The sequence below is a fragment of the Nyctereutes procyonoides genome, unplaced genomic scaffold (genome assembly GCF_905146905.1).
Source record: "Nyctereutes procyonoides isolate TBG_1078 unplaced genomic scaffold, NYPRO_anot_genome, whole genome shotgun sequence".
NCBI lineage: Eukaryota > Metazoa > Chordata > Mammalia > Carnivora > Canidae > Nyctereutes > Nyctereutes procyonoides.
In genome coordinates this window covers 17,374,686-17,402,582 of record NW_026575134.1, presented here as the reverse complement: position 1 = coordinate 17,402,582, position 27,897 = coordinate 17,374,686, and the positions used below count along the sequence as shown (strand labels likewise).

The 27,897-nt window shown below is 32.6% G+C and overlaps 1 protein-coding gene across 4 annotated transcripts in view; it reads right to left on the bottom strand.

Moving 5' to 3' along the window:
* The window catches only part of PTPN12 (protein tyrosine phosphatase non-receptor type 12), a 79,461-nt gene that overhangs the window by 25,983 nt on the left and 25,581 nt on the right, over positions 1-27,897 (bottom strand). For all 4 annotated transcript variants that reach the window (XM_055300985.1, XM_055300986.1, XM_055300984.1 and 1 more), the window contains exons 2-8: positions 21,013-21,121; positions 11,815-11,891; positions 9,636-9,731; positions 8,870-8,908; positions 6,075-6,146; positions 3,070-3,129; positions 1,710-1,852 (exon numbers count right to left, since the gene is read on the bottom strand). In XM_055300985.1, the coding sequence (XP_055156960.1) occupies positions 1,710-1,852; positions 3,070-3,129; positions 6,075-6,146; positions 8,870-8,908; positions 9,636-9,731; positions 11,815-11,891; positions 21,013-21,121 (596 nt within the window). The remainder of the gene's footprint in view (positions 1-1,709; positions 1,853-3,069; positions 3,130-6,074; positions 6,147-8,869; positions 8,909-9,635; positions 9,732-11,814; positions 11,892-21,012; positions 21,122-27,897) is intronic.

Sequence of the window (27,897 nt, the reverse complement as noted above, 5' to 3'; positions counted from 1 at the left end):
GGCGTGATCCTGGGATTGAGTCCTGCATCGGGCTCCCTCCATGGAGCCTGTTTCTCTCTCTGCCTTTGTGTGTCTCTGCCTCTCTGTGTCTCTCATGAATAAATAAATAAAGTCTTTAAAAAAAAAAAAAATGCTACTTCACATGACTAAAAGTGTACAACCTCAATATATATATATAAACAATTTATAACATGATTATTAAGAGATAAATGACTCCTATAAAATAATTGGTAAAGTATACAAACAAGCAATTCACAAAAGAATATAAACCATCAAGAAAAAAACAAAACAAAACTCTTGCCTATCATGCAGGCATTAAATCAAACAAAAAGATAACAGTATTGAGGAGAGTATGGGAAAATGGGCACCCCATAAACTAATTATAATTAGCATTAGCTTTATGAATAACAAAATTTAAAGTATGTACTAAAAGCATAAAAAAGTTCATGTTCTTTCACTTAGAAATCCCATTTGCATATATATCCTTTTTTTAAGTTACGGTCTTATTTTTTCTTAAATTTATATTCAATTAATTAACATATAATGTATTATTAGTTTCAAAGGTAGAGGTCAGTGATTCATCAGTCTTATATAATACCCAGTGTGTATATATCTATCCTAATGAAGTAATTACAGATGTGCTCAAAAATTTCATGACGAACACCTGCCACTTAGACATTTAAACTATTCTTTAAGATAGATGAAAAAGAATGGAGGAGGGATAGTAAATACCAAAGAATGGGGAAGTTAAATATAAAGTATAGGGCAGTCATAATTCATTGTAAAAAGAATAGTTACATGATTAAGAAAAATGTACATGATTATTTTACATGGGGAAACATTCTTTAAAAATACTACACACATACTGAAAGGACATATACTGAAGTTTTTAAATGATCACCTCTACTAGAATTGTGAGCAATTTCCTTCCTTTTATGTAGGTATTTTCTAAGTCACTACAGTTAACATACTATTTTATAGTTGTTTAAAAATATTAAATGGTCTATTTAATTTTTTAAAGGAAAACTCTCCTATCAAATTGGATTTATGATCTACATATACTGACTGGGCAACATTGATAGAACAAATGTTTCTGACTAACTTGTGAAGAAAAGTCAAAGCAATTTCTATAATTAGATTTTTCTTCTTAAACAGTCACCTATTTAATTAAATGGTCAACTAACCACTGAATTAACTGAAGAAAAATACTTTTTTAATTAACCAAGTTGTTAACTGACTCCCACATGCCCATAGCAAATCACCTTTCTGGTCCATAAATAAAAAGCAGCCTTTTCAACTACTAATAGTTTTTCTTATCCAATAGGTCTGACTGTAATGCTTATCATTGGTGTTCTGTCTCCACTAAAAAAATCTTTGAACTATTTAAGTAACCAGTACATTTCTGAGTCTGAGAAATTTCATTTACCTTTTATAGCAAATGTGAATGCAGATACAAGTCACTTAGAGAAAGAAACAGCAGTTTTATGAAGTACTGTGTTTCCAAGTCTTTTAGAAGAATCTAATGTAAATTAAAAATTAAGAGAAGAAAAACTGCCTCAGAATTCAGATAACTTTTACTATTTGGTAACCCCATATAATGACTTATCTCACTTGGTAATTCCAAAAATTAGGTTTCAAAATACCATACATCACCCATATTACAATGCCACTTATATTCCAAAGTACTTAAATATTTGGAAAATTTTTACCTGCAATGAATACAAATAGGCACATCTTCATGCTCTTGATATTTCCTCATTAAGCTTATCATATCCAGAATAGAATCAAATGATGTGGGAACATCATGGTCTGGCCAATTCACATAATGAAACTGATATAGCCTACGAGATTCCTTCAAGAATAACAGAAATTCAGCAATTATGAAAAGACACTACAAATTTTAAAACCTACAGAAAAGCACATCTCACTTTACTATCATTTCTAAGATATTTATGTGGTATTTAACACTGCCTAAAAAAAATAAATGATAACTACATTTACTGACTCTCATATACTAAGTATTGATCTAAGGGTTTCAAATATAACAACTTATTTATTTTCCATGTGATGCTATGAGGAAGGTTCTGTTAATACTATCCACGTTTTATAAGTAAGTAAATTGAGACAGAAAGATGAAATAACTTGCCTAATGTTTCACAGTAAGTAACAAATGTGGGATCTGAACCCAGGCACTCTTACCTCCAAAGCATGCACTTTAACCCTTATATTTTGCATATTCTTTAATTAATCCACAGTAAATGGATGAGCAGTACATCATAAGCACTGTTTGAGTCTACGGTAATTAGAAGACTATTAGAATAATAACTGAACTGAAAAAGAAAATTAGAAACAAACGTGTCCAACCCCAACCCATTTCTTTATTTTATATCAGTGGTTCTCAAAGTATGGAGAGTGCTGGAACTATGTCTACTTAGAAACAGGAAAGTAGGAGGTGTAGTATGTTTACAAATGTAATAGTTGGGCAAGACTGATGCACTTGATGGCCATGATTAATTGTTCAAAACGGTTTAAAATTTTAAAATAATCAAAATATAGAGACTGAGGAAGAAACCAATAGCATTCTCTAACGTCCATCAGATTTTGATTTCTTCCTAGAAAATTATCATTTTATATAGATCTGAAACACTAAAATCAAGGGCCTCAAGTGAAAACAATATATAATCTAAATGAAGACTTCACTTTGGTGGTGGTTCGTTTCTAAAAAGTTGTAAACTAGCAAAAGTGAGTAGTAATTCTGTAAACAAGGTAATAATCTGCTTACTGTAATAGAGGAAAACTATTTGTAGCAAAGATCCAAATATTCCAAATATAGTAAATTTAATTTAGGAAAATTGTTTTAAGGTAAAATATATATTACTTTATCTAATTTGATAAGCTTAAATTAAAGCTCAAAATACTAAGTAAAACATTACACCCTGATTTTCTTCTTATTTTACATAAATGAAATTAACAAATTTCCTTAACTATGCAAGATAAGACAGGCTACAATTTATATATCTTCTCTTTAAAAATTATCCTTAGAAACCATCTCTAAATGGAAAAACTTACATTTTGAAATTCAAGTAAGAGTGTCCTAATGAAGTAGTCTGTTCTCGCTTGTTCGGCTTCCTAAAGGAAAACATTGTAAGTCAGTATGAACACTGAAACAAAAACATAAACACAATGAAACAAACAATAACCTTGTATTTAAAGTCCACATTATAAAATTAGTCATTAAAATTCCAGGTATACCTCATAATTACAAAAACAACCATTCTAGGGCACCTGGGTGGCTCAGTCAGTTAAGCATTGGACTCTTGATTTTGGCTCAGGGTGGTGAGATCAAGATCCAAAACAGGCTCCACAATGGGCATGGAGGAACCTGCTTAAGATTCTCTCTTCCTCTGCCCACCCAGCAGCACCTCTCCACCGCTCTCCCCACTCAAAATAAAACTACACTAAAAACCATCAAACCATTCTAAAAGTCACTAAGTTTTACTTAAAGTTAAAAACAAAACAAAACAAAACCCAGACGTGTCTGTTAACCAATTACTTAACTAGGAGCCCATCACCAATAAAATATTTGCAAATTTATAACTTCCCCAGAATTCTGTTACAGAAATAATACAAAAAATATATAATAGTACAAAAAACCTACTACCATCTTCAACTATGTTTTTCCTAACCTAACAGTCAACTTTCAGTTAACTGAATACCAACTTGGGAAGGAAGAAGATGCACTCATAAAATTCTAAATTATTATTTTGGTTGATGACAATATAACCACTTTAAAAGTCTCTTATTATCATTTGTCAAAGTATTAGAATGAAGCCATTATATCGGTTTGTCCCTTAGGAAACTGTTCTTTCTGCTTTGTAGTTAAAACCACAGATAATCTAGGACACCGACTGTCAAGAACAGGGTAACCTGTTTTTTTAATAAAAAGAAGATTCAATATTATTCCTGCTTTAATTTTTTATTTTTTTTTAATTTTTTTAAATTTTTATTTATTTATGATAGTCACAGAGAGAGGGAGAGAGGCAGAGACATAGGCAGAGGGAGAAGCAGGCTCCATGCACCGGGAGCCCGATGTGGGATTCGATCCCGGGTCTCCAGGATCGCGCCCTGGGCCAAAGGCAGGCGCCAATCCGCTGCACCACCCAGGGATCCCTGCTTTAATTTTTTAAATCACAGTAGTTCATTTTGAACTTTTCAAATAACGTTAAAGGCGACACTTATGTTTTTACTTTTTCTTTTTAATGTTTTTACTTTCAACAAAAAAAAAGGAGTATGGATGAAAACACCATTCCAAGACTTAACTTTTTTCTTTGAAGATTTTTTTTTTAAAGATTTTATTTATTCATGAGAGACAGAGATAGAGAGAGAGAGGCAGAGACACAGGCAAAGGGAGAAGCAGGCTCCACGCAGGGAGCCCAACATGGCACTCAATCCCATGTCTCCAGGATCACGCCCTGGCCAAAGGCGGCGCTAAACCGCTGAGCCACCCAGGCTGCCCTTTATTTTATTTTCTTAAGTAATCTCTACACTCGAACTTAAAACCCTAAGATCAAGAGTCATACGTTCTACTGACTGAACAAGTCAGGGATACCTAGGCTTAACTTTTTCTTGCCTAAAAAAGGGTAGATTGTAAATATTTCTGGCATTGCAAGCCATAAAAGTCTTTGTCTACTCAGCTTTGCTGTTGTGATAGGCAATGTGTACATTAATGGTCATGGTTGTATTCTAGTAAATATTTACAAAACAGGCAGTGGGTTAGACTGACCTATGCATAGTGTGCCAACATCTGGTCTAAGTGGTTACATGCAGCAACATGCAACTGAGTTCCTCCTAAGAAGTCCTCCCTCCAGGGATGCCTGGGTGGCTCAACAGTTAAGTGTCTGCCTTTGGCTCAGGGCGTGATCCCAGTCCTGGGATCAAGTCCCACATCGGGCTCCCTGCATGGAGCCTGCTTCTCCCTCTACCTCTGCCTCTGTCTCTCTCTGTGTGTCTCAAGAATAAATGAATAAAATCTTTAAAAAAAATGAAAAATCACCCCAAAAAGTCAATTCATGTTTTTCCAAATTATAATCTTTCTTTCTTCTATTCATTATTTTAAATGTTGTTTTACTATTCTTAAAGCCCAACTCTTCAAAAATTTCAACTCATTTAGTTGTACAATGTTAAAGCACTATTTGTTTTTTAATTCATTTTCTCAGATTTCTGCTGTGTTAGTTTTAGAACAAGAATTTAACTCATTTCCAGAGATTATTAAATAGATATTTATTTAAGTTTCATAATAAATTATCTGCCATATAGGATCAATTTTTACTCCTAGGATAGCAGTTCTCAAAACATCTTTGTATATGATTTTTAAAAATCTGGATAGCATAACATATGAAACATTAACACAATACACTATACTTCAGTCATCAAGGGTCTTTCACATATCAGTTTGAAATTACCCTGAGATTAAGAGTCACATGCTCCACTGACTGAGCCACTTAGGGACCCCAACTTTATACTAATTTTCAAATAGATCATTCAAAGCACACAGCTAGGTTACTCTGTTTACCCTTATATACATAAACATGTATTATCAACTTATATACAAAGACTAACACAAAATTAACATAATAAAAGGAAATTACACATTTATGAAGTAACTTTCAAAGCTTTTAAATTTAAAAGCAGCATAAAAATAAACAACATTTTTTTTTGAAGATTTGTTTGAGAGAGAGAGAGAGAAAGCAGGGGGAGAGGCAGAAAGAGATGGAGATAAAGAATCCTCCTGCAGACCCCCTGCCAAGCATTGAGCTGGATGCGAGGCTCAATTCCAGGATCCTCAGATCATGAACTTAGCCAAACCAAGAATTGGTCACCTACCTGACTGAACCACCCAGGCACCCCTAAAACCAAACATTACTATTATTATTTTTTATAATTAAGTGCCAATTTATATGGAAATACTGAATGCTTAGCTTTCATAAAACTGAGTTCATACCATATTATAATTATTCAACAGTTTAGCATCCCAATTTTCCAATTAAATAACATACATATAAATAAGTACTTACACAAGAAATCTTAAAAGGTGCAAATGTTATAGGTTCTTCTCCATACAAAGGCCAATAGCGTTCACATTTTTTCTGTTGTCCAAAAAAAGAGTCAGTAAGTAATTCGTATGATAGTTTTTCCTGAACTTTTACAAATATTTTGTGTCCTAGTGTGCAGCTTGTTGCTTTTCCCAGAAAACAAAAAAAACCTGTCATCAGTAAGACAAAGTGTTAGAAGAACTTAGACTTATCCAACTGTCCTTAAAGGTAAGCTACTGTTGGCTCTTCAAGATTACTCATAAAAAAACTTATTAATGTAAGTGTCTGGGCTGTTCATTGCTATCTGCTTGGTCAGTAAGAGTAAACTCCAAAGATCCTCTTCTAGAAAAGAAACACCGTTTTAAAAAAACAAAGTGCCTGGCACAACAAAGTTCATTTAGTATAAAGGGTTGCCAGGCAAGTCCTAATACTTGTAAAATGACAATCTCTATAATATCTAGCTGAATTCCCGTTAGGTATAAAATCTGTGGACAGTGGATAGGATAAAGCTACTTGCTTTAAAAAGAATTTTCCAAGTCCTAACGTTACTATTTTATTGACCCTTAGGTTCCTTTTCTTGTAAAAATGGGAGTAATAATCCTTATTTTGCACCATTGTTGCAAGTACTAAAAATATTTTTCAAATATTCTATTGATGGTAAAAACTCTATACAAGCATGATGTACTATTTAAATTATCCACTTTTATTTGAGATTACAGAAAGTTTAACTAGTTTGCCCTCTTACCTTCCCATTTTTAACAAGTATAGACTTAGAACATTCAACTTTCACTGGTTACTAATATTAAGCCCCATCATTTTAGAAACTTTAAGTGAATGCCTAACTTTGTAGACGATACAGTGATTCTGATGCTAAGAAATGATGCAATTTTATCAAGATCCCATAAAATGAAAGCCTGTAATTAACAATCTAGCTTAAAATAAGCCTTTGGCAGTGGGAAATGCATCAGTTCTTACCAGATTCTTACAGGTCTAAACACGTAAGTGAAATCATTACCTACAGACTGGAATTATCTCTAAGTTGACAATACTGCACACAGGGCAACAAAGTAAGACTTAAAACCACACACCTCATTTCCCAGTGAAAGTTTACAGAGGATAATAAAATTAATTAAATTATTTTTTAGGGTTTTTTTTTTTTTTTTTTGAAGAGAGGGTTTTCTACTGGGTCAAGTCTTAAATCTTGAAACAAGCAAAATACAAGTTATTGGAGTTTAATTTAGTAAGAAATGAAAGCTGCAGGACTAACATGTCCCTCTTTATAAGTTATAACTAAGGACTATACTGGTATTTATATTCCAGGTATAAACTAATAAACAATCAACACCAAAACCTATGTGCTAAACATCATACATGCATAACCTATGAACATCATTCATTACAAAGATGAGGAAACTAAATCTCAGAGAGATAGTTCACTTCACCATGGTCAAAATGATAGTAAAGTGTAGGTTTATTTGATTTCATTATCTATGTTCTTTCCATTAAGTCATATTCTAAGTCAAGATGAATCACAAAATCTTTAGCTTCAAAAATTTCTGTATTCAATACCTTTTTTCATCAAGTATTATTACAGAAATACAAGTAGTAAACTTATTAATAGAATGGAAGGAGGAATAAATCCTAACCTTTAACAGTAACTTAAAAAAAACTAGGAGAATGAAATTGAAATATTCTAATGCAAACAATTAAGAATACTATTTGTTACTAAAGTACATCCTGTCGATTCTTAAACAGATAACTTAATTACTTAATTTCTTGGTTTGTGTATTTTCTAATCTTAGACTGTTAATTTTCTACCCAATGTTAATTAATACTTCCACTACTGGTAAAGGATTTAGTAGGGAGGAATGACAAAAATTATTAGTTAAAATAAGATTTTCTGATGACATATATATTACAATGTCCACATAACTAAAAGATGCACTATCTTGCTTAATGCAATATATCTCTTACTGAATAAAATTTGACAAGAATTTTTACAACTTTTTTGCTAGAGGTGAATTGGGTAAGGTGATAAGTGAAATAGATTTTTTAAAAATTCCACTTTAACATACCACATTAATATAAGGAAAATTCAAATCACCACATAATTTGTTCTAAGTCTGATATGTGTGTCAGACCACACTTAAGTTTTACTTAATATCTATTATATATAAATCTATTAGCACCTTCAATATTAAAACTTAATTGGTCTTGATGCTGCACAAGATCACAATGGTTTTAAAACTATTTCACTAGCACAGAGTATAAAAATAACAATATTAAAAATTTCAGATTAAGGAATTTTGTTCTCTTTGCTTCTGAAGATAGTATGAACAAAAGAAATGTTGTATTCTCAGAGAAATAAGAATATTAAAGCTACAAGTTGGTGATAATTAATAAAAAATTTTTAACTCATTTTCATTTGCTTAATTTTATTCTTATTTTGAAATACCTCTCTACTTCAGTCCATAAATAGTCCATAAATACTTATAACATCATTAAACATCTAAAGACTATGAAATAACACAATATCTACTTTTTAAGTGTATCATAAAACATACCTATGAAATGTAAAAAAAATGTTTATGTGCTTTTTAGAGATTATGATGTTCCTTTTATCAAATAAAACCAATAGCAGAACACAAAAAAGAAGTATCTACTTTAACCACTTGGGTTCAGAATATAATAAAGGACCAGGAATTATAATATCCCTAGAAATGAAGTGATAAAAAGGATACTCCACAATTATTTTAAATGTTAACAGTTATACATACCCTTCCCATCTCAAATTCTCGACAGGCCATCACAATGATCTAAAAAGAAATGGGAGATGGGATGAGATGAAGAATGTACCAGTTAAACACAATTTTACTTTATAAACAAAATATGAATTCCAAGAACTACTTTTTACTCTGAGTAAAATTATACCTGGCCTGTCAAAAAAAGTAGTTTTAATATTAAAAGCAGGAGTTAAAGAAATGATCAAAATAACACCTTATTATCAAGGGATAACTATACAGCAACAAATTAAATTGGCTTCAATTAACATGATGTATTTTATTTGAATTAAACTTTATGATTCTTACAGGTTGGCCTCTGACTTTTGAAGTTACATTAAAATATAACTTTTAGGATATGTTTACTCAAACACTATGAAATATTCTAAATACATTTAATAAAATTATCTGAAGGTTGAATGCATTTAATGTGTTAAACAAAAAGGTTATTAGATTTGCTTCTTCATCCTAGTATTTTATAATGTAACATTTCAAACATATAGCAAAGTTAAGATAATTTTACCTACCATCTATATTCTACCCTTAACATTTCACTCTTCTTGGTTCAATCACATAGCTATCCCTCTATCAATCTATCAGTTCATCTTACTCAGTAAGTCAATAACTTACTAGTCTTTTTAGTAAACGTTATAATTAACATACCCTTATGGCTAAAAAGTCTTCTTATCACTTATTCAGTAAAACATCCTATGTCATTACATTAAGACTTCTCAAAATAGATTATGAAAAGTAAATTACTTACTACGACATTGTACTCCCATATCATCCTCCAAAAATCTATTACTGTATTTGCTAAAGGTCCTTGGGTTGCCACATACGCTTTTGGCCCATAAACACCCTAAAATAGTTAAAAGGAAATTTCATATTATTATAATTATAATAATATAACAATAATATAATATAATATTATAATTATAATTACCAAAAATACTTCCTTACCTAAATTTTAAGGTTTCAAATTTTATTAGTAATACTCCTCTTTTCACATAAGATATTTCTAAATAATTTTTCTTTCATAGTACATAAAAGCATGACAAAATATATTCAATTCACTTCAGCTTTTGGAGAAATACTATTTTTGTGTATTTATTAGACATGGCACACAGAAATGATAATTAAACTAAATTGCCTTATGCTATGGGATGCCTGGATGCCTCAGCAATTGAGCATCTATCTGCCTTTGGCTCAGGTCGTGATCTCCAGGTCCTGGGATCAAGTCCCATATCCGGCTCTGTGAGGAGCCTGCTTCTCCCTCTGTCTAGCTCTCTGCCTCTTTGTTTGGGTCTCTCATGAATAAATAAAATAAAAAATCTTAAAAAAAAAAACTGCCTTATGCTAATTTACAAATTTTATTCACTTGGCTCTTAAAAAACAAGCCCCAATACCTAGTCAACAAAGCTCACTGGAAAGAAACAAAAACATGCACTGATTCTAAAAACAATAATAAAACTACCTAACAGTCCAATTATTTACTCAAAAGGTTTACTTGGTACTTATAATATACATATCTAATTACATACCTGGGAATATATGAAATAATATACTAAACTAGTAGATAATATAATCACACAATAAATCACTGCTAAGTAGAATTAAAAACATGGACTTTTCTTTGTTTTCAAAGATTTTATATTTAAGTAATCTCTATATCCAACATGAAGTTCAAACTTACAACCCTGAGATCAGGAGTCTCATGCTCCATCAACTGAACCAGCCGGGTGCTCCAAAATACTAGAACTTTTAACAAATGTCCTTATAAAAGAATATCAACATTGACAACATCTAAAACAGCAAACCACCTACATATTAGTCTTTGTTTAACTTTTTAGTTTTGGGTTTTGCCATAATTTTAATAAAATTGATATTGTTGGGGAAAAAAGTTTTTATTTGAAATCATGACTGTTTAATGTTGACGTAGATAATATTAATTTTACCATATAACTTGTAGCACCTTAATATTTCTTCAACAAAATATTTTTTAAGTACCTATAAATACCATATATAAAAGAACTGAAATTATTCAAAACACAGAATAACTATTGGAACAAAGTAGTCTTTTATTTAATCAAGTAGCAGTTTGGGCAGCCCCGGTGGCGCAGCAGTTCGGTGCCGCCTGCAGCCCGGGGTGTGATCCTGGAGATCCAGGATCGAGTCCCATGTCCGGTTCCCTGTGTGGAGCCTGCTTCTCCCTCTGCCTGTGTCTCTGCCTCCCTCTCTCTCTCTTTCTCTCTCTCTCTCTCTCTTTCTCTCTCTCTCTCTCTGCGTGTGTGTCTCAATAAATAAAATCTTTAAAAAAAAATCAAGTAGCAGTTTGAATCTATTTATTGATAACTATGTAAGAACTTGACTGCTTTAGAGTAACCAAAAATGGTTAACTACATAAAGGCTGTATTTAATCTTGTACTCACTAGTGCTGCCACTCGAAAAATAGTGACAGTTTTCAAAAGGTATTACTCTAAGTCTGTAATTCTATAATTTTGAATCAGTATTAACCAGTAATTCCAGCCCTGATAATTTATCCTCAGAAATTCGAAAGAACAATGTTCTCTGCAATATTACGAACTGGAAACAACCTACATAGCTCAACAACACGGAATGACTATGTCTGTACATTTTTGTACATAAACTCAGAGGGACAATGGAAAAGATTTAGCAACTGGTAAACTGTTTATAAGTCTTCAATGTAAAAAAAGAAACAAAATAAAAAATAGAAAGACATCACAACTATCATGAAACTAAGCAAAGTCTTTATCTTTGTGAATAAGGTTAGAAGGAAACCACATAAAAAGTGTGCAAGGGCTGTGATTTTCTTTTTGTTTTTGCTACTGATACAATATTTAAGCAATTTAAAAAAATTTTTAATTATTATGTAAGAAGACATTAAGTAGGGCAGAGAAACACCATTTAAAGTTAATGCATACCTTAATAAAATTTGCATTGATATAGTCTGAATCTTGAGAAGGAGTCTTTAAAGTCAACTTAACTCGACTGTGATCAACTATAAGGAAAAAAAAAATAAAAAGAATTTCATGAATTATGCCCTGTTGGTAGACATGTGTTTTCTAATAAGCCATATAACTCAAAATATTTTCTTTAAAAAACTTCTAATATCATATTTATAGAAAATAAGTCTATAAAAACAAAAATCTGATGATGTAAAGCTATGTTTTAACGCTATACTGTAATCAGAATAATCTCAGGAACTCTTTTAAAATACAAATTCCTGGGCATCATCCCAGATTTTGCTAGACAAGAACCCAGGGTGAAGCCTTTGGCAGTTTTTAAACAAGTATATATGAGGTAATAGACACTAACCACTGATGTACAAGCTCATTTGCTAAAATTCTTATTAGGAAATGTAGCTTTCATATTTCACCAGAAATTATAAAAATTAAGTAAATTATGACAAATGAAATAAGATGATTCATAAAAGTGCTCAATACTACACTTGGCAATAATATTTATTATTAGGTAATGACAACTTAAGGCTAAAAAAAAAAAATCTTTACCAAAAAAGTTCCAAAATAGAAATTTCATTAGTTTTATAGAATTGCAACTTTATTTTTTATTTTTATTATTTTTTTTGCAACTTTATTTTTTAAATAAAAGTAGTATGTATATGATTTTTAAAAATCAGATTTTAAAGAAAGTTTTTTTTGTTGTTGTTGTTTTTGTTTTTTTTTAATTTAAACAGGCTCCATGCCCTAATGCAGGGCTTGAACTCACAACCACAAGACCAAGACCAAGACCTGAGGTGAGATCATTTGGACACTTAACCAATTAAGCCACCGAGATGCCCCTTAAAGAAAAGTATAAAATGAAAAGTAATCTTCCCCCGCCCTTGAAGTCCAGGTCTCCCTTTCCCAACAAAGACACTATTAAGGTTCTTTTTACCTTCCAGAAGTAATTTTTATGCATATACCTACATACTTTAAAAACTATGCAAATGCAATCATCTCATATTCTGTATCTCACTTTTCAGTTAATCCCATATCTGGGAACTCTTCCCAAAGCTAATACATATCTATCTTATTCACATGTTACATGAAATCCATTATATGGATGTTTTATTATTTATTTAAACATCTAGTGTACTGATGAACCATTTTTTCCTATTAAAAACACTACCACACTGAATGCTGCTGTCCATGTATCTGCTTTTACTAACAGTGGTATAAGATAGGTTCCTAACAGAAGAAATGCTACTTGCCTTCTAAAAGGTGTACAGTAACTTACACAGTACAAATACTATTTGTTAGAGTGACTGGTGTTCTACTTTTTAATAAGTGACATTCTAAAAAGTAAAAAAATCAGATGTGTATTTCTTGAACTATGCAAGTGGTCACATATTTCATAATTATTGATTAGATTTCTTTTACCATAAACTGCCTGCTTATATTCTTTGTACATTTTTACCTATGTCTGTTTTCCTACTGATTTATATGAAAAAAAATCAGTCTTTAGTCATAGACAGTACAGTTTTGTTCTAGTTTGTATTGATTCTTAAAATTTTACTTAAAACTAATTTTAGATTTACAGAAAAGCTGTAAAAATAGTACACAGAATTCTCAAATGTCCCTCAGCTTCCCTTAATGTTACATAACCATCACACAGTTATCAAAATCAGAAAATTAACATTGTCACACCATTAGTAATTATTAGTAATTAAACAACAGACTGCATACAAATTTCCCCAATTAAAATTTTTTTTCTCTTTCCCACATTACATGTAGTTATTATTTCACCTTAGTTTGTTCCAATCTATAAAAGCTGCTCTGACTCATTTTGCTTTCTTCTGATTAGAATGGGGGTATGCATTTTTGGCAAGAACACCAGAGAACTATGATGTGTCCTTCTCAGTGAGAAGACACACCAAATGGTTTATGATGTCAATATCATATTACTTGCCATGTACTTGGATACTTGGTTATTATGTTGTTGCCTGGTTATCCCCACTGCAAAGTTACTATCTTCCCATTTGCCATAATAAATATTTGGGGGGAGATACTTTGAGCCTATGAAATCCTAAAGTAGTAGGATTGAATAATAGTCACAAGTATCCAGATTAGAAAGAACCACAACATATAATATGTGAAATGCTATTATCATATTATGGTCCTTTCTAATCCAGGGACAATGAATATTAAAGGCAATTAAAGGGCAGCCCACGTGGCTCAGCGATTTAGCACCGCCTTTGGCCCAGGGCCTGATCCAGGAGACCCAGGATCGAGTCCCACATCGGGCTCCCTGCATGGAGCCTGCTTCTCCCTCTGCCTGTGTCTCTGCCTCTGTGTGTGTGTGTGTGTGTGTGTGTGTGTCATAAATAAAATTTAAAAAATAAATAATAAAATAAAATAAAAAATAAAATAATAAAATAAAATAAATAAATAAATGCAATTAAAATAGAAAAAGACAAATACAGAAATGGTAACAGACATGAATAAAACTTCTTAGCAAACTCTTAAAAGTCAGCTAATGAATAATCTGTCAATGACTCAAATTTTATACATTAGTACTAGGGCTCAGTTCCTCTGATGTTATTAATTTTTGATGAAATCTTTGGAAACTTGTAGGAAGAGATACAGAAGACATACTAGTCTCCAATTAAAATCATTGATCTCTTTTCTGTGTTTCCAGAAAAGAGAATGTTTATGTTTACTAATGCGTTGTTTCTTATCTCATTTGATCTTCTGGTAAATGGGAATATTCAGTTGTTAGAATAATGACAAGTAATTACACGAAGCTTCCTCTCATCATTTTTGTTAGTAATGAGGAGTCCCAATTAATTACCTTTATTCATGTGGCTATTAGCTTCCAGTTAAAGTATCTCAAACATAGGGCTTTGTACAACAGTCGGTTTACCACTGGATCCTCAGGTAATATGTTTCTGGGGATTGTGAACCCAAATGATAACAGTGGCTCCCAACTCATCGTCCATACTGGGACCAGGCTGCTACATCCAAACTGTTAATTTTTTTAAAATATTCTATGATAGAAAATTTTATGCATACACAAAAATAACATAATGAATCCCCATATATCCATTACCTCATTTTAGTAATTTCAACATTTTAAGGTTTTTATCTAAGTCCCAGTTCGATTACAGTGTAATATTTAATTACAACATTTTGCCAATCTTATTTCATCTATCTCTAATCATATAACACCTGGGGGGGGGGTTGGAGAAAGCAAATTAAAATACAAGACTTCTGAATACAATATTCTGTAGTAAGTTTGATTCAGTAAGTTCAAGGTGGGGCAGAAAAATGGCTTAAACTAAAGCACAAGCAAACTTTGTAGTCGTTGTTTTATACTAAACAATCGTGTGTTATTGACAATTTTTAAAAATCAATATTAGGTTGCTTATATAACATAATACATCATCCTATGTATTTTCAATTCTTCATTGGTGCTATTAAGCATAAACATGTATAGAACTTAAAGAAAATTAAAGAAATGAAAACAATTATTCCTCTCCATGGTTTTGCTGATTGCCTCTACAATCTCCCAAGTACTCAACTCCAAATATGCCTGGGTGGCTCAGCGGTTAAATGTTGGCTTTCCACCCAAGGCATGATATCAGAATCCCGGGATCAAGTCCCACATCTGGCTCCCTTCATGAAGCCTGCTTCTCTCTCTGGCTGTCTCTCTCTCTCTGTGTGTGTTTTTCATGAATAAGTAAATAAAATCTTTAAAAAACAAAAACAAAAAAACAAGACTGGCCACACAGGAGGCTCTCTAAGAAGCAACTTTTTTTTTCCCCAAACAAACATCAGCAACCTATGGCAACAAGGAGAAAATATTTAAATATTGTCACCTCTGAAGTAACCAAAACTTCCTCTTGATTAAATCCTAGGTCTTAGGGGAAAAAAAGAAAACTCTTCAAATTAAATTATGATGCATACATCACACTAATCTATCATTTCTAAAGGACAACCAGTTTGATTTTAGTCCTCTGAGCAGACAAAGCACAGATCATTCTTGACACAGGGCATCTAAATATTTCTTAATTCTGGAACTGGCCTCAGTATTCTAGTATAAACTAAATCAAATCTCCAAGACAGCTCCAGAAAAAACCTATATAATCTTTGAACAATGATGAAACTACTTTTAATGGACCAAAAGCAAAAATGTCTGCTCTTGCCACTTTGACATTGTATTAGAGGTCCAAACTAGTAGAATAAGGCAAAAGAGACATTCAGATAGGAAAGGAAGTAGTAAAACTGTCATTATTTGCAAATAAAATGACTCAGTATATAAAAAAATGCTAAAGGATCCATAAAGACTGCTAAACTAATAAATGAGTTCAGGAAGGTCACTGGATTAAAAAAAATCAATACAAAGATATAAATTGTATTTCTATGTGCTAGTAATAAAGAATTTAAGAGGGCAGCCCTGGTGGCGCAGCGGTTTAGTACAGTCTGCAGCCTGGGGTGTGATCCTGGAGACAGGGGATCGAGTCCCATGTCAGGCTCCCTGCATGGAGCCTGCTTCTCCCTCTGCCTGTGTCTCTGCCTCTCTCTGTCTCTATGAATGGATAAATAAAATCTTTTTAAAAAAATAAAAAATAAAAAAATAAAGAATTTAAGAATAATTTCATTCAAATAAAGAATTTTTTAAAAATACAAGACTTGTACACTGAAAATAATAAAACATTGCTGAGAGAAAGTAAAGATCTAAATAAATGGAGAGAGACATTTCATGTTCACAGATTGGAAGAATCAATACGGTTTAAGATTGGCAGTTCTCCCTAAACTGATCTGTAGATTCAATGCAGTCCTTATCAAAATCTCATTAGGGTTTTTTGCAGAAACTGACAAGTTGATCCTACAATTTGTATATAAATGAAAAAGAAACCAAAAGAACCAAATATATTTTTAAAAATAAGAACACAGCTGGAGGAGGACTTAATTCTTGCTTTTAAAACTTACTACAAAGCTACTATAATGAAGACAGTATGATACTGGCTTAAGAATATAATAGCGTAGTAGGGAAAAAAACAAAAAACCCTTATATTTGTGGTCCAATGATTTCCAACAGGGGTACCAAGGCAATTCAGCGGAGGAAGGACAGCCTTTTCAACAAATGGTATTAGAACAATCCTACAAACACAGATTTCAGAACAATCCTACATACACAGATTTCAGACAATTAACTGAAAATGGATTATAGACCTAAATTTAAAAGCTAAAGCTATAATAGTAGTAGAAGAAAAATAAGAAAACAGGGAAAATCTTTGTGTCCTTGAATTAGGCAAAGTTCATGGATAGAATATCAAAAGTATGAACCATAAAAGTGACAACTGGACTCCATCAAAATTAAAAGCCTGCACACTTGAGGGCAGCCCAAGTGACTCAGCGGTTTAGTGCCGCCTTCAGCCCAGGGTCTGATCCTGGAGACCCGGGATCAAGTCCTACGTCAGGCTCCCTGCATGGAGCCTACTTCTCCCTCTTCCTGTGTCTCTGCCTTTCTCTGTCTCTGTGTGTGTCTCATAAATAAATAAACTCTTTAAAAAAAAAAAAAAAGCTTGCACACTTTAAAAGACATCATAAGAAAATGAAAGGACAAGCCATAAACTGGGAGGAAAAAATTTGCAAACCATATATATGAAGAAAGACTTGTATCTAGGACAACTAAAGAACAACTCAATAGAATTAAAAAGAAGTCTAATGGAAGTACAAAGGATTTGAGGAGATTTTCACCAAAAAGGATATATAAGTGGCTAACAGAACATGAAAAGATGCTCAACATCATTAGTTATTAGGGAAATGCATGTTAAAAGCACAATAAGATACCTCTACATACCTACTAGAATAACTATAATCAAAAAGACTGACAGTAAAAAGGAATGTGGAGAAACTGGAACCCTCTTATGTTGGTGGTGGGAAAATACAATGGTATACAACTACTTTAAAAAAAGTTTAGCAGTTTCTTAAAAAGTTAAACACAAGCTACCATAGAATCAGAAACTCCATTCCTGGGTATCTATCCAAAAGAAAGAGAGCCATGTGTCCACGCAAAGATTTGTATGGAAATGTTCATAGAGGCATTATTCATAATGTACATCAACTGGTGAATGGATAAACAAAATGTGATATATCCATACAATGCAGTACTACTGAACAATAAAAAGGAATGAACTACTGATATATGCTACAACATGGATGAATCTCAAAATCGTGCTTCGCAAAAAAAATCCAGACATAAAAGACTACAATTTATATACTTACATTTATGTGAAATTTCCAGTATAGGAAAATCTAGAGACAGAAAGCATTAGTGTTTGCCTGGGGCTAAGGACTATAAACTGACATAAAAGATCATTCTGGGTTGATGGAAATGCTCTAAAACTGTACTGTGTCAATGGTTACACAACTCTATAAATTTACTAAAAATTATTGAATTGTATATTTAAAGTGGGTAAATTTTATGTATGTAAATTATACTATACCTCAATAAAGCAGTTTAAAAAAATACTGTGTCTGGAAGCACTGGACATGCTAAATATGCAAAGGAAATTGACAGCTTACATTACTTTTATGACAGTAAGTAAATATACATTTCTAAGTACAATTGCTTTTAATATAATTTTCCAAATTAAAATGACTAAAAATTTACTGAAAACTGACTTACCAAATCTTAAATAACTTAAAAGGAAAAAAGACACTACCAGTCTGACTATAGCATAATGATTGACCTCAGGTTCTAAAGCATGGTTTCTCAACCTCAGCACTACTGACATTTTGGCCTTGTGTATTTCTTTGCTTGTGGGGGGGGAGGCTGCAGCCTCTGTATTATAGGATACAATAGCATCTTTAGCCTCTCTCTACCCACTAGATGCCAGTAGCAGCCTGCCATTCCATATCCCAGTTGTGACAACCAAAACCTCTCCAGACATTGCTAATTGTCTCTTCTAAGGGGCAAAATCACCCTAGTTGAGAATCACTGCTCTGGACAAAAACTGAGTTCAAATTCTCATCGACTCTATTAACTGTGTGACTAGCTATTTAATTTCTCTGTGTCTCAATTTCCCATTTGCAAAGTGGCAGATAATAGTACCTACCTCAAAGTTTGTTGTGATGATTATGGCAAATAATCCATTTACTACAGAAGCTGACAGTACAAATTAGGGTTTTTCTTTATTAGAGGGTCAATTTTACAGCACCCTACTGAACTTCCTCCTCTATCTCTATTTAAAATTGTAAAGCTTCCCCCTTCTAGTCTCACCTTTCTCTATGTGCTTCATCCCTACTATATTATCCTCGATACCACTAGTTACCATCTTAGAGACCATATATGTCATTTGTATTTATTTATTGTCCATTCCTTGACTAGAATATAAATTCCACAAAGGCAGGGATTTTTGACAATTTGTTTTCTACTGCATCTCCAGCATACAGTACTTGCTCAAAGCTTTTTGAATAAAACAAAACATACAAAAATAGAAACCTGGAGCTGTTTAAGATTCATTTCCCCAGATGACAGAAAAAGAAAGTAAGGAAACTGTCTCTTTAATAGTATGTACATGAATTCCAGAGTACATTAAGAGCATGTTGAGATTATCTTGCTTAATAAAAACTGTCCAGAAAACCATCCCATCCACCATTCTACGGGAGACTGGTAAGAAAGTGGAATGTGTTTTCCAAAAGCTTAATGTGTAGTTACTGTGTGCTAGGTATAATTCTAAGCTTTTTAACATGTACTAACCTATCTAATGCTAAAAATAATCATAAAAAGTATTATTACTTTAATCTCCATTTTACAGATGAGGGGAAAAAGGCACAGAGGAAAGGAGTTCAGAGTCACATAAATAGCAGGTGGTAGAGCCAGAACTGGACTTTCAGAGCCAAAACTCATCACCATTATATTACATACACTTGCCACGTAGTAATTCTGCTAATACTGGCCACCCACAGATTCCACAGCTGAGAATACAGTCGAACAACGAGAAAAAGATGAAGGATTACATTTATGCAAAGAAGACAGTGAGAGGGGCAGCCCCAGTGGCGCAGCGGTTTAGCGCCGCCTGCAGTCCAGGGCGTGATCCTGGAGACCCTGGATCGAGTCCCATGTCAGGCTCTCTGTATGATGCCTGCTTCTCCGTCTGCCTGTCTCTCTGCCTCTCTCTCTGTCTCTATGAATAAATAAATAAAATCTTAAAAAAAAAAAAAAGAAGACAGAAAGAGGGATGAAGCAACTTGAAATTCAGAAGGATATCATGGAAGAAGAAAATTTCAGAAATAGAGACTAGTCGATGGCATCAAAACAGTTAACAGGAGTAAGCACTGAAAAAAAAAAAACTACTACATCTGGCACAAAGAGTCACTGGATACTTTATCAAAGACATTTTAGGGAGATGAACCTTTAAAAATCAATGAGATTTTGTCAATTTTATCTCAATAAGGCTGGGGAAAACAATGAATGAGAGTTGAGGGAATGGTGTCATGGAATGTATTTCAAGACATCGAAGGGAAAGAAACTATTGGCAGCTTTAAGAGCTAGCACGTATGATGTAAAGATTTTATATAAAACAGGAACACTCAAGTATGCATGCTTTTAGAGTTAAAAGTATTTTGCCAAAAAATGTGCTTTTAAAGAATAAAATTATATTATTTGTATAAAATAATGTTATAAGTCTAAGGTAGATTCTCAGAGACACATACTTAGACTACTGAGAAAGCAGATATCAGGCATGAATCATCTTATGGTTCACTTTTCATGCATAATTAGTCAATTAAGGTTCTAACTGTAAATAGATAAGAGTTAATATTTTTAGTATTTTATAAATTTATTCCATTATATTTACAGAATTATCTATTTCATTTTAACAAAACAACTTCTTTGAACAGGGAGTCACAAAATATATACTTGTATTTTTCTGTATTTAAAAGTTAGTATCAGAGCAATTATGATGCTTAAAGAAAAAAGTAAACAACAAAAACTACTTTCAGAAGAAAGAACAAGAAGCACAATTACAAATTGCCTTATCATGTACCTTAAAAGAGTAGTTAATTACTAACTCCATAACAATCAAACTCATTAGGAAGAATAAAAGTAGTTTAGACTACAAGCTACTATTTAACATTTCCAATCATACCATGAGGGCATTTCAAACTTACATGGCAGTATGTCCTTATATCTGTTCTTTTTAACATTTTCTTCTTTTTCTCCAGTGGCTGTGGGATAAATCTTTTCTGTTCTATATTTGGTAGACAATCTTCTTAATCGCTTAAAACATAAACAAAAAATTCAAGTTTATAAAAACATTAATATCTTCAAAATTTTAATGATTTATAAATAGCTCTTTATTGAATTTTGCTAACCCCAATTCCTTAAAACTCATTTTCCTGTTTGTCTAAGCTCACAGTATCTCCCTATCCCTTAACAATTAACCCCAAGGAAATTTTTTTTTTACCTTAAGTGAAAACATAAGATTAATATTCCAAATGGCATTGAAAGAGGACACCAAAATACAAGAAAGCAATTTTACTTAAAGAAATCATTAATAAGTTGAGTCAGAATATTTCAGTCCTTAACTTACTCAAGTAATTTTTGTGTTTAACTATGGGTCCCTAAAACCAAGTAAATCATGCCTAAAAGATTATGTACAAGTTTCTTTATTCCTTCTCTCAATAAACCTTTGGCACCCATGATGTGCCAGGCTCCTTCCAAGGCATAAGCTAATAATTACTTATAAGACACTGCAAAACAAAGTTCTTTCATATTGCATTGGAAATGCCCAACAAAGACCAATTCTGCTTATTCACTGCATTACAGAAGTGGTTTGTGAGTTAGTGACAAATTCTTACCACATATGGCAGTAGGGATGTTCTTTGGGCTGGAATATTTCTGCGTGTCAGTAATACACTTCCTGCTTTCAGAAGCACTGAAAGTCAGCATTGTGAATTGTTTAAATTCACTACTCAACTACATTGCTGAAATTTAATTTCAAAGAAGCCTACTTTCTTCCAAGCTTAAAGACATATTGAAGGCATTCTGGTTTTACTATTCAACAAATTATTGAATACAAATGAAATGAACAAAAAGTCTGGTAACATTTAACTTTTTCATCATTTTACTTTTGCTACTTGTAATGTTCATGTTTAAGCAAAAAAAAAGTTTTTTTTAAAATCACAGAACTTATTTAAGGTTCTTATTCTTGTTATGATATACTTCACAACATACAGCACTTGAAATAATCTTTTAAGTAGACAATTATCATAGAATAATGAGTCTTTTGTTTTTCTTTGAAAAACTACTAAACTTTATAATGACAATATTAGAGACCTAAAAGAGGAATGAATACACATTTTTTTTTTCAGTAAGATGTAAAGACTGACGAGAATCTTGTTCTGCATTGGCACAATGCCGAAATTAAATTCCTCACATTTATGATGCTATTTTCTATGGTAATAAGGTTCTCAAAAGTAGGTTAGGGAAAAAAATTATATTTAAAAGTAAACGTGCTGTTGGTAAGAGTGTGAGAAAATCAAAACTTCAATATAATGCTGGTAGAAAAGAACATTAACACAAGCCCTAAGGAGGGTAATTTGTTGATTACAAATACACATAACCCCTTAACCCAGGAAGTATACTTTTAAAATGTCCTCTACACAGCACATGTGAAATGACATATTATACACAGTTATTTATTGCAGTATTGTTTAAAACAACAAAAGACTGCAAATAAAAGTCTATTAATAGAGGACTGGCTAAACAGATTTGTTTCATTTATACAATTAAATATAATTGAAAACAAATAAGGAAGCTCTTTATATACAGTGATATGGAAATGCCTCAAAATACGTATTAAGGGTAAAAAGCAGGGAACGAACACCATAGTGTATATAATACACTACCACTGGTGTTAAGAATAAAAATATATTTGCATTTCCTTGTACATGTGCATAAAATATCTCTAGGAGAGAAAATTAACAAGGTTGTTATCAGTTGAGAAAAGAAATGAATAGCTGTAAGAAATGGATGGGAAAGAAACATTACTGTATGATATTTCATGCCTATTTGATTATATGCATGTATTGTCTATTCAAACAATTAAATGCTGAAGGAGTGCCTGGCTGGCTCAATAAGAGGAGCATATGGCCCTTGATCTCAGGGTCATGAGTTGATCTCAGGGTCATGAGTTCAAGCCACATGCTGCATGTGGAGATTACTTAAATAAATAAAAACTTGAAAAAAAGATTTTTAAAAATTAAATGCTAAAAAAATTAAAGGAAAAAGACAGCTATTTTCTTAATCCATATTAACAAAGACCCTCCCAGTTATGCACTATAAATCGTACATATTTAATTAGAATCTCTGTATTATTTTTGCTCAAAGATTTTAATTTTCAGGTATTTATAGTATCTTAATGCATTACAAAATATTGTATGTGAATGTGACTTACAGAAGGATATGAGTCTAAACACAGGGGTAAAGTAATTAACTGAGGTAATAATCACTGAAAAAAATGTAACTACAAAGAAATGGGAAAAGGGGATGAATTTAATTATAAAATGTTAATGCACTTCTGGAATACCTGCAATTATTCCATTTATTTTTTACACAATGTATTATTGAGAAATGGACAAAATAAAGTTTTTATATGAAATGACTGCATTTTTCATATTTAATTTTAGAATACTTTTGTGTACAAATAAATATTTCACATGAGTTCGAATTTTATACATTCAGTTTTCTTAAAGCCCTGCACAGCATGGTGTACTTCTACTTCAACCTTCCAATGTTCTATTAAAATAAGTCTACATAAGCAGTATACTTAAAAAGTTTCATACTCATCAGCAATACTCATCTCTGGTGTAGTATAAATAAAACAAAGGTGGTCCATTAAACATTAACCTTTGTACATAAAAAAATTGACATTGAAAAAAATTCTACCCAAATGTTTTTTAAGAAGATAACAAGTAGGGTCTAATTTTCCTAACAAAACAAAACAAAAGGTCAGCTTTACAGTTAGTTGCTTGAATTAAAATTCTAATCTACCACTTTCTAGCTGTATGACAATGAGCACAGTTAACCCATCTCATCTTCTGTGATAGGAGGACAATACCCACACTCAGTAAACAAGCTTCCAAATCTTATCTACTTTTTAAGTCTTAGCTCCTTCAAAGTTTCTTTTCCCACTCATGCAAAAATAATCTTTTCCTTCTGAATTCTTTTTAGACTTTATATGCACTCTCAAAATACCATTTCCTTCTCTTTATGATAAATATGTAAAGAGAATACATCTTATTTCTCCTACTACACCGTAAGCTCTTGAGTACAAGATTATAATTAGATTAACATTTGTAATGTTCAGTACCCCTGGAACATATTAAATGCTTGTATGCTAAATACATTAATCTTAGAATACGATTTAAATGCTGGCCTAAACAAAAGATTTTTTTTAATACATCAAAATGAATGTCCAAATAGTGATTGAAGTAGAGATAGCACCAAAACTCATTTAACTACAGGAAATGAAAGTATCTATATGTGTAATTTCATTTTAACTTCCTGGCCACCAATTCTATTGTCTCTAGGTGAAATTAATTACTAGGAAATTAATTGAGAAACATATAAAATATTAAGGAATCTTATTCATATAGTGCATGTGACAGACTGTGTCAAAATAGCACTGAACTAAAACACCAATAAAATAATTCATTTGTTAAGTTTAACATAGTTATTTAATATACTCCTAAGGAAGAAAGTACTTTGAATCATTTACCATCCTAACTGAGCAAAATATAGCTAAATGGCATATTTACATAGGCTTATAGATACCATACCCTGTATCAGATGTTTTTTTAATTATGCAAACAAAGCCTTTAAGAAAAATTTTCAATGGTCTACTCTTAAACATCTTGAAAAAGTCAGTAAGTTCTTTTAAATAATTTTGTATCGCAGTTACTGTCCTAAAAGGCAAATCTGATCATTTTTAGTCAATCACATTAAAATCCTCTCATGTGTCCATGACTTCCAAGATAAACTACCAACTCTTTAATTACAACATTTTGAATGCTGCCTGTCCAATTTCCTAGCTTTTTTTTTCTTTAACACTCTCTTACTTAAGAATCTGATGCTTCAGCCACATAGAATCACTTACTACCACCACCACCAAAAGCAATCCTCCACCCTTCAACATCACAGTTTGACATTTTTACCCTTGCTGGTGAATTAACAGTAGGATCTGGCTAAAGTGTTATTTCCTTTGTGAAGCTTTCTTGACCCTTCCCTTAACAGCTCCTCAGCCCCCAGCACCAAAGAGTCAGTAATACATTGCTCTATTACCACTTGTGAAATTTCAGTCTTGCCGATCTCACCAACTATAAAACTGAAGGCACAAACTGGACTATCTTACTGGACGTTATAGACCAAGATCTAATGCAAATCACATTAAAAATGGGTGACATCATTTATTTATTGAGCTCAGGCAAGTTATACAGATGTCTCTAATAGATTAGAATTTTTGATGCACAAAAAAAAAACGAAGTTTAATACTTTGTTTTAATGTTCCAAATTCTTTTTTTCTCTTTATTTCTTCAAACACAAAGCTTTATTCTCTTAATCCTATATCAATAAACTGATTTCTCAAAAGCTTCTCACAGTCACATGCAACATAACTATTCTCTTTTAAGATATCCTTTTGGTGTCAAGATTTGAGTTCTTTAACAAAGTAGTACAGTTTAATTGTTTACCTATGGTTCTAAGCTAGTAAGAATGTGTTGTGTGCTGTTTGTTGAATCTCTCTAGTCAAACAGCTGTCTACTGGATTGTCCACTGGGTGTCTCATGAGATCACAAACATGTCCAAATAAGCACTACCATTCAACAATTGCTCAAATCTAAAAGCTAGGAATCATCTTTGATTCCTTCCTTTACCTCCCCTACAACATCCAATGCATCAGCAAGTTGTGTTAGCTCCATTTCTAAAATATATCTAATTCTCTTCATATTCATTGAACACTTAGAATTCAGAATATGTTGAGGTAAGCAAAGTATTAATTGGCTGGATTTTAAATCAGAACAACTAAGAAAAAAATGGACACAAAAAGTAATAGAGCTAACATGGAAATTTAGCTAACTCAAATAAGATAAATATCTTTCGGAATAAGATAGAATATAAATAAATTAAATATTGGAGCTCAAGACTTCTTACGCTATTACCAGGCCACACACCACTGCCCCAAATTCCTCAATGTCAACACTTAAAAAACAGTATTGGGGGCACCCGGGTGCTCAGTCGGTAAAGCATCTGCAAAATCCATCTGAATTTTATTTAATTTTTTTGAGAGAGCAAGAGCGAGCACATGTGAGCAAGGAGAGAGGGGAGGCATAGGGGAGGAAGGGGGGAGAAAGAATCTCAAGCAGATGCCCTGAGCTCACAGGATCCTAAGAACTCTGAGATCATGACCTGAGCCAAAATCAAGAGTCTTAACTGACTTAAAATCAATGCTTAACCGACTGTGATCCATCCAGGTGCCCAAATCCATCTGAATTTTAAAAGGGCTTGACACATAGATGGCACTCCATAATAACTGTTAAATGAAGAATCTGATTTTATACCTGAAATATTTAACTGTCCTGTCACAAAGCCACTCAATTATAGTATTACTAAGTTAATACTACTATATAAATTGTATGATCATTAAGCCAGAATAATTTTTAAACCCCAAATACAAAGTTAACAGCAATAAGTAAAAAAATCATATTATAATTCCCAGCAAAAGTATACTATCTCTAACCAGCTTTTCTTAAATCTTTACAAACCTATTTATATAAAAATATGCACATCACTAACACCCATCACAGGAATCAAAACCAAAGGACCTTTAAATCATACAATTGCAATGTCTATATTCAATTGTAAAACATCCAATTCTGCCTTTCAAAATTCTTCCTATCTTTGCTCACGCTTTACCTATTACTTTATAACAGACTAACTTTAACTTGTCAGCCATTCTTTTTCAGAGAGGAAAGCTATGCGTTCTTTGAAGCTAAGTCAGGACAAATGGTAAAAGGATACTATTTTGAAGTAGGAGCAATCATATGGGTTCTTTGGGTAACAAAAACATTTTATTCTTTATTCATGTTGATTTTAATGCTTCAGTTATCTTCTTAGTAGTATACACCAAACAAACTCCTCACTTTCTTCTAGCTCACTACAGAAATCCTCTTGTTAAAACATTTCCTGAGACCAGTCCTGGCACCAAACCCCATCTCCCACTTCCTCCCAAAGTGCTTCCTCATCTCTACCCACAGCTCTTTATCCTCTACTCTAGGACATATCCCAATGTGCAGTAGTTACTTATATATTCATCTATGCCATCAGAACATGAATTTCCTGAAAATGCAGACCATGTCTTCTTTCTGTTAATACTAGCTACTACTGGCATAATTTGTAACTAACAGTAGCGAGTAAATAGTGAGTAAATAAACTGTTTAGGTCTTCTCTGGTGGTAATGTTCAGAGAAAAGGAATACAAATTAGAATTGACCAGTACACTTAAGAAACAAATGTCTCTGCCCTCTTACACTTTATTACTACTTCACAATGGGACAGCTTTGAGGCTGAGACACTAGAGTTCAATTCCTAGTTCCATCAACTGCTAGCAAAGGAGATCTCCCGAAGGTAACAACTTTTATAATTCTCCTCAAAGGGGTAGCAATAAGCTTTAATCTTGAGAACTTGTCTTTGTTTTTGCTTTTTAAAGATTTATTTATTTGAGAGATCGAACACATGCGTGCCCACCCACACGCACAAGTGCAGGGAAGGACAGAAGGCGAGAAACTCAAGCAGACTCATGCTGAGCTTGCAGCCTGACACACGGCTCCATCTCCCGATCCTGAGATCATGACCAGAGTGGAAATCAAGAGCTTAACCAAGTCAGATGCTTAACCAACTGAGCCACCCAGGCACCCCTTGAGAACTTGTTTTATACTATAGACTTTTTGTGTCTGTGCAAAAAGGTGGTTTTATTAGAGCACGGGGACAGGATAGGAC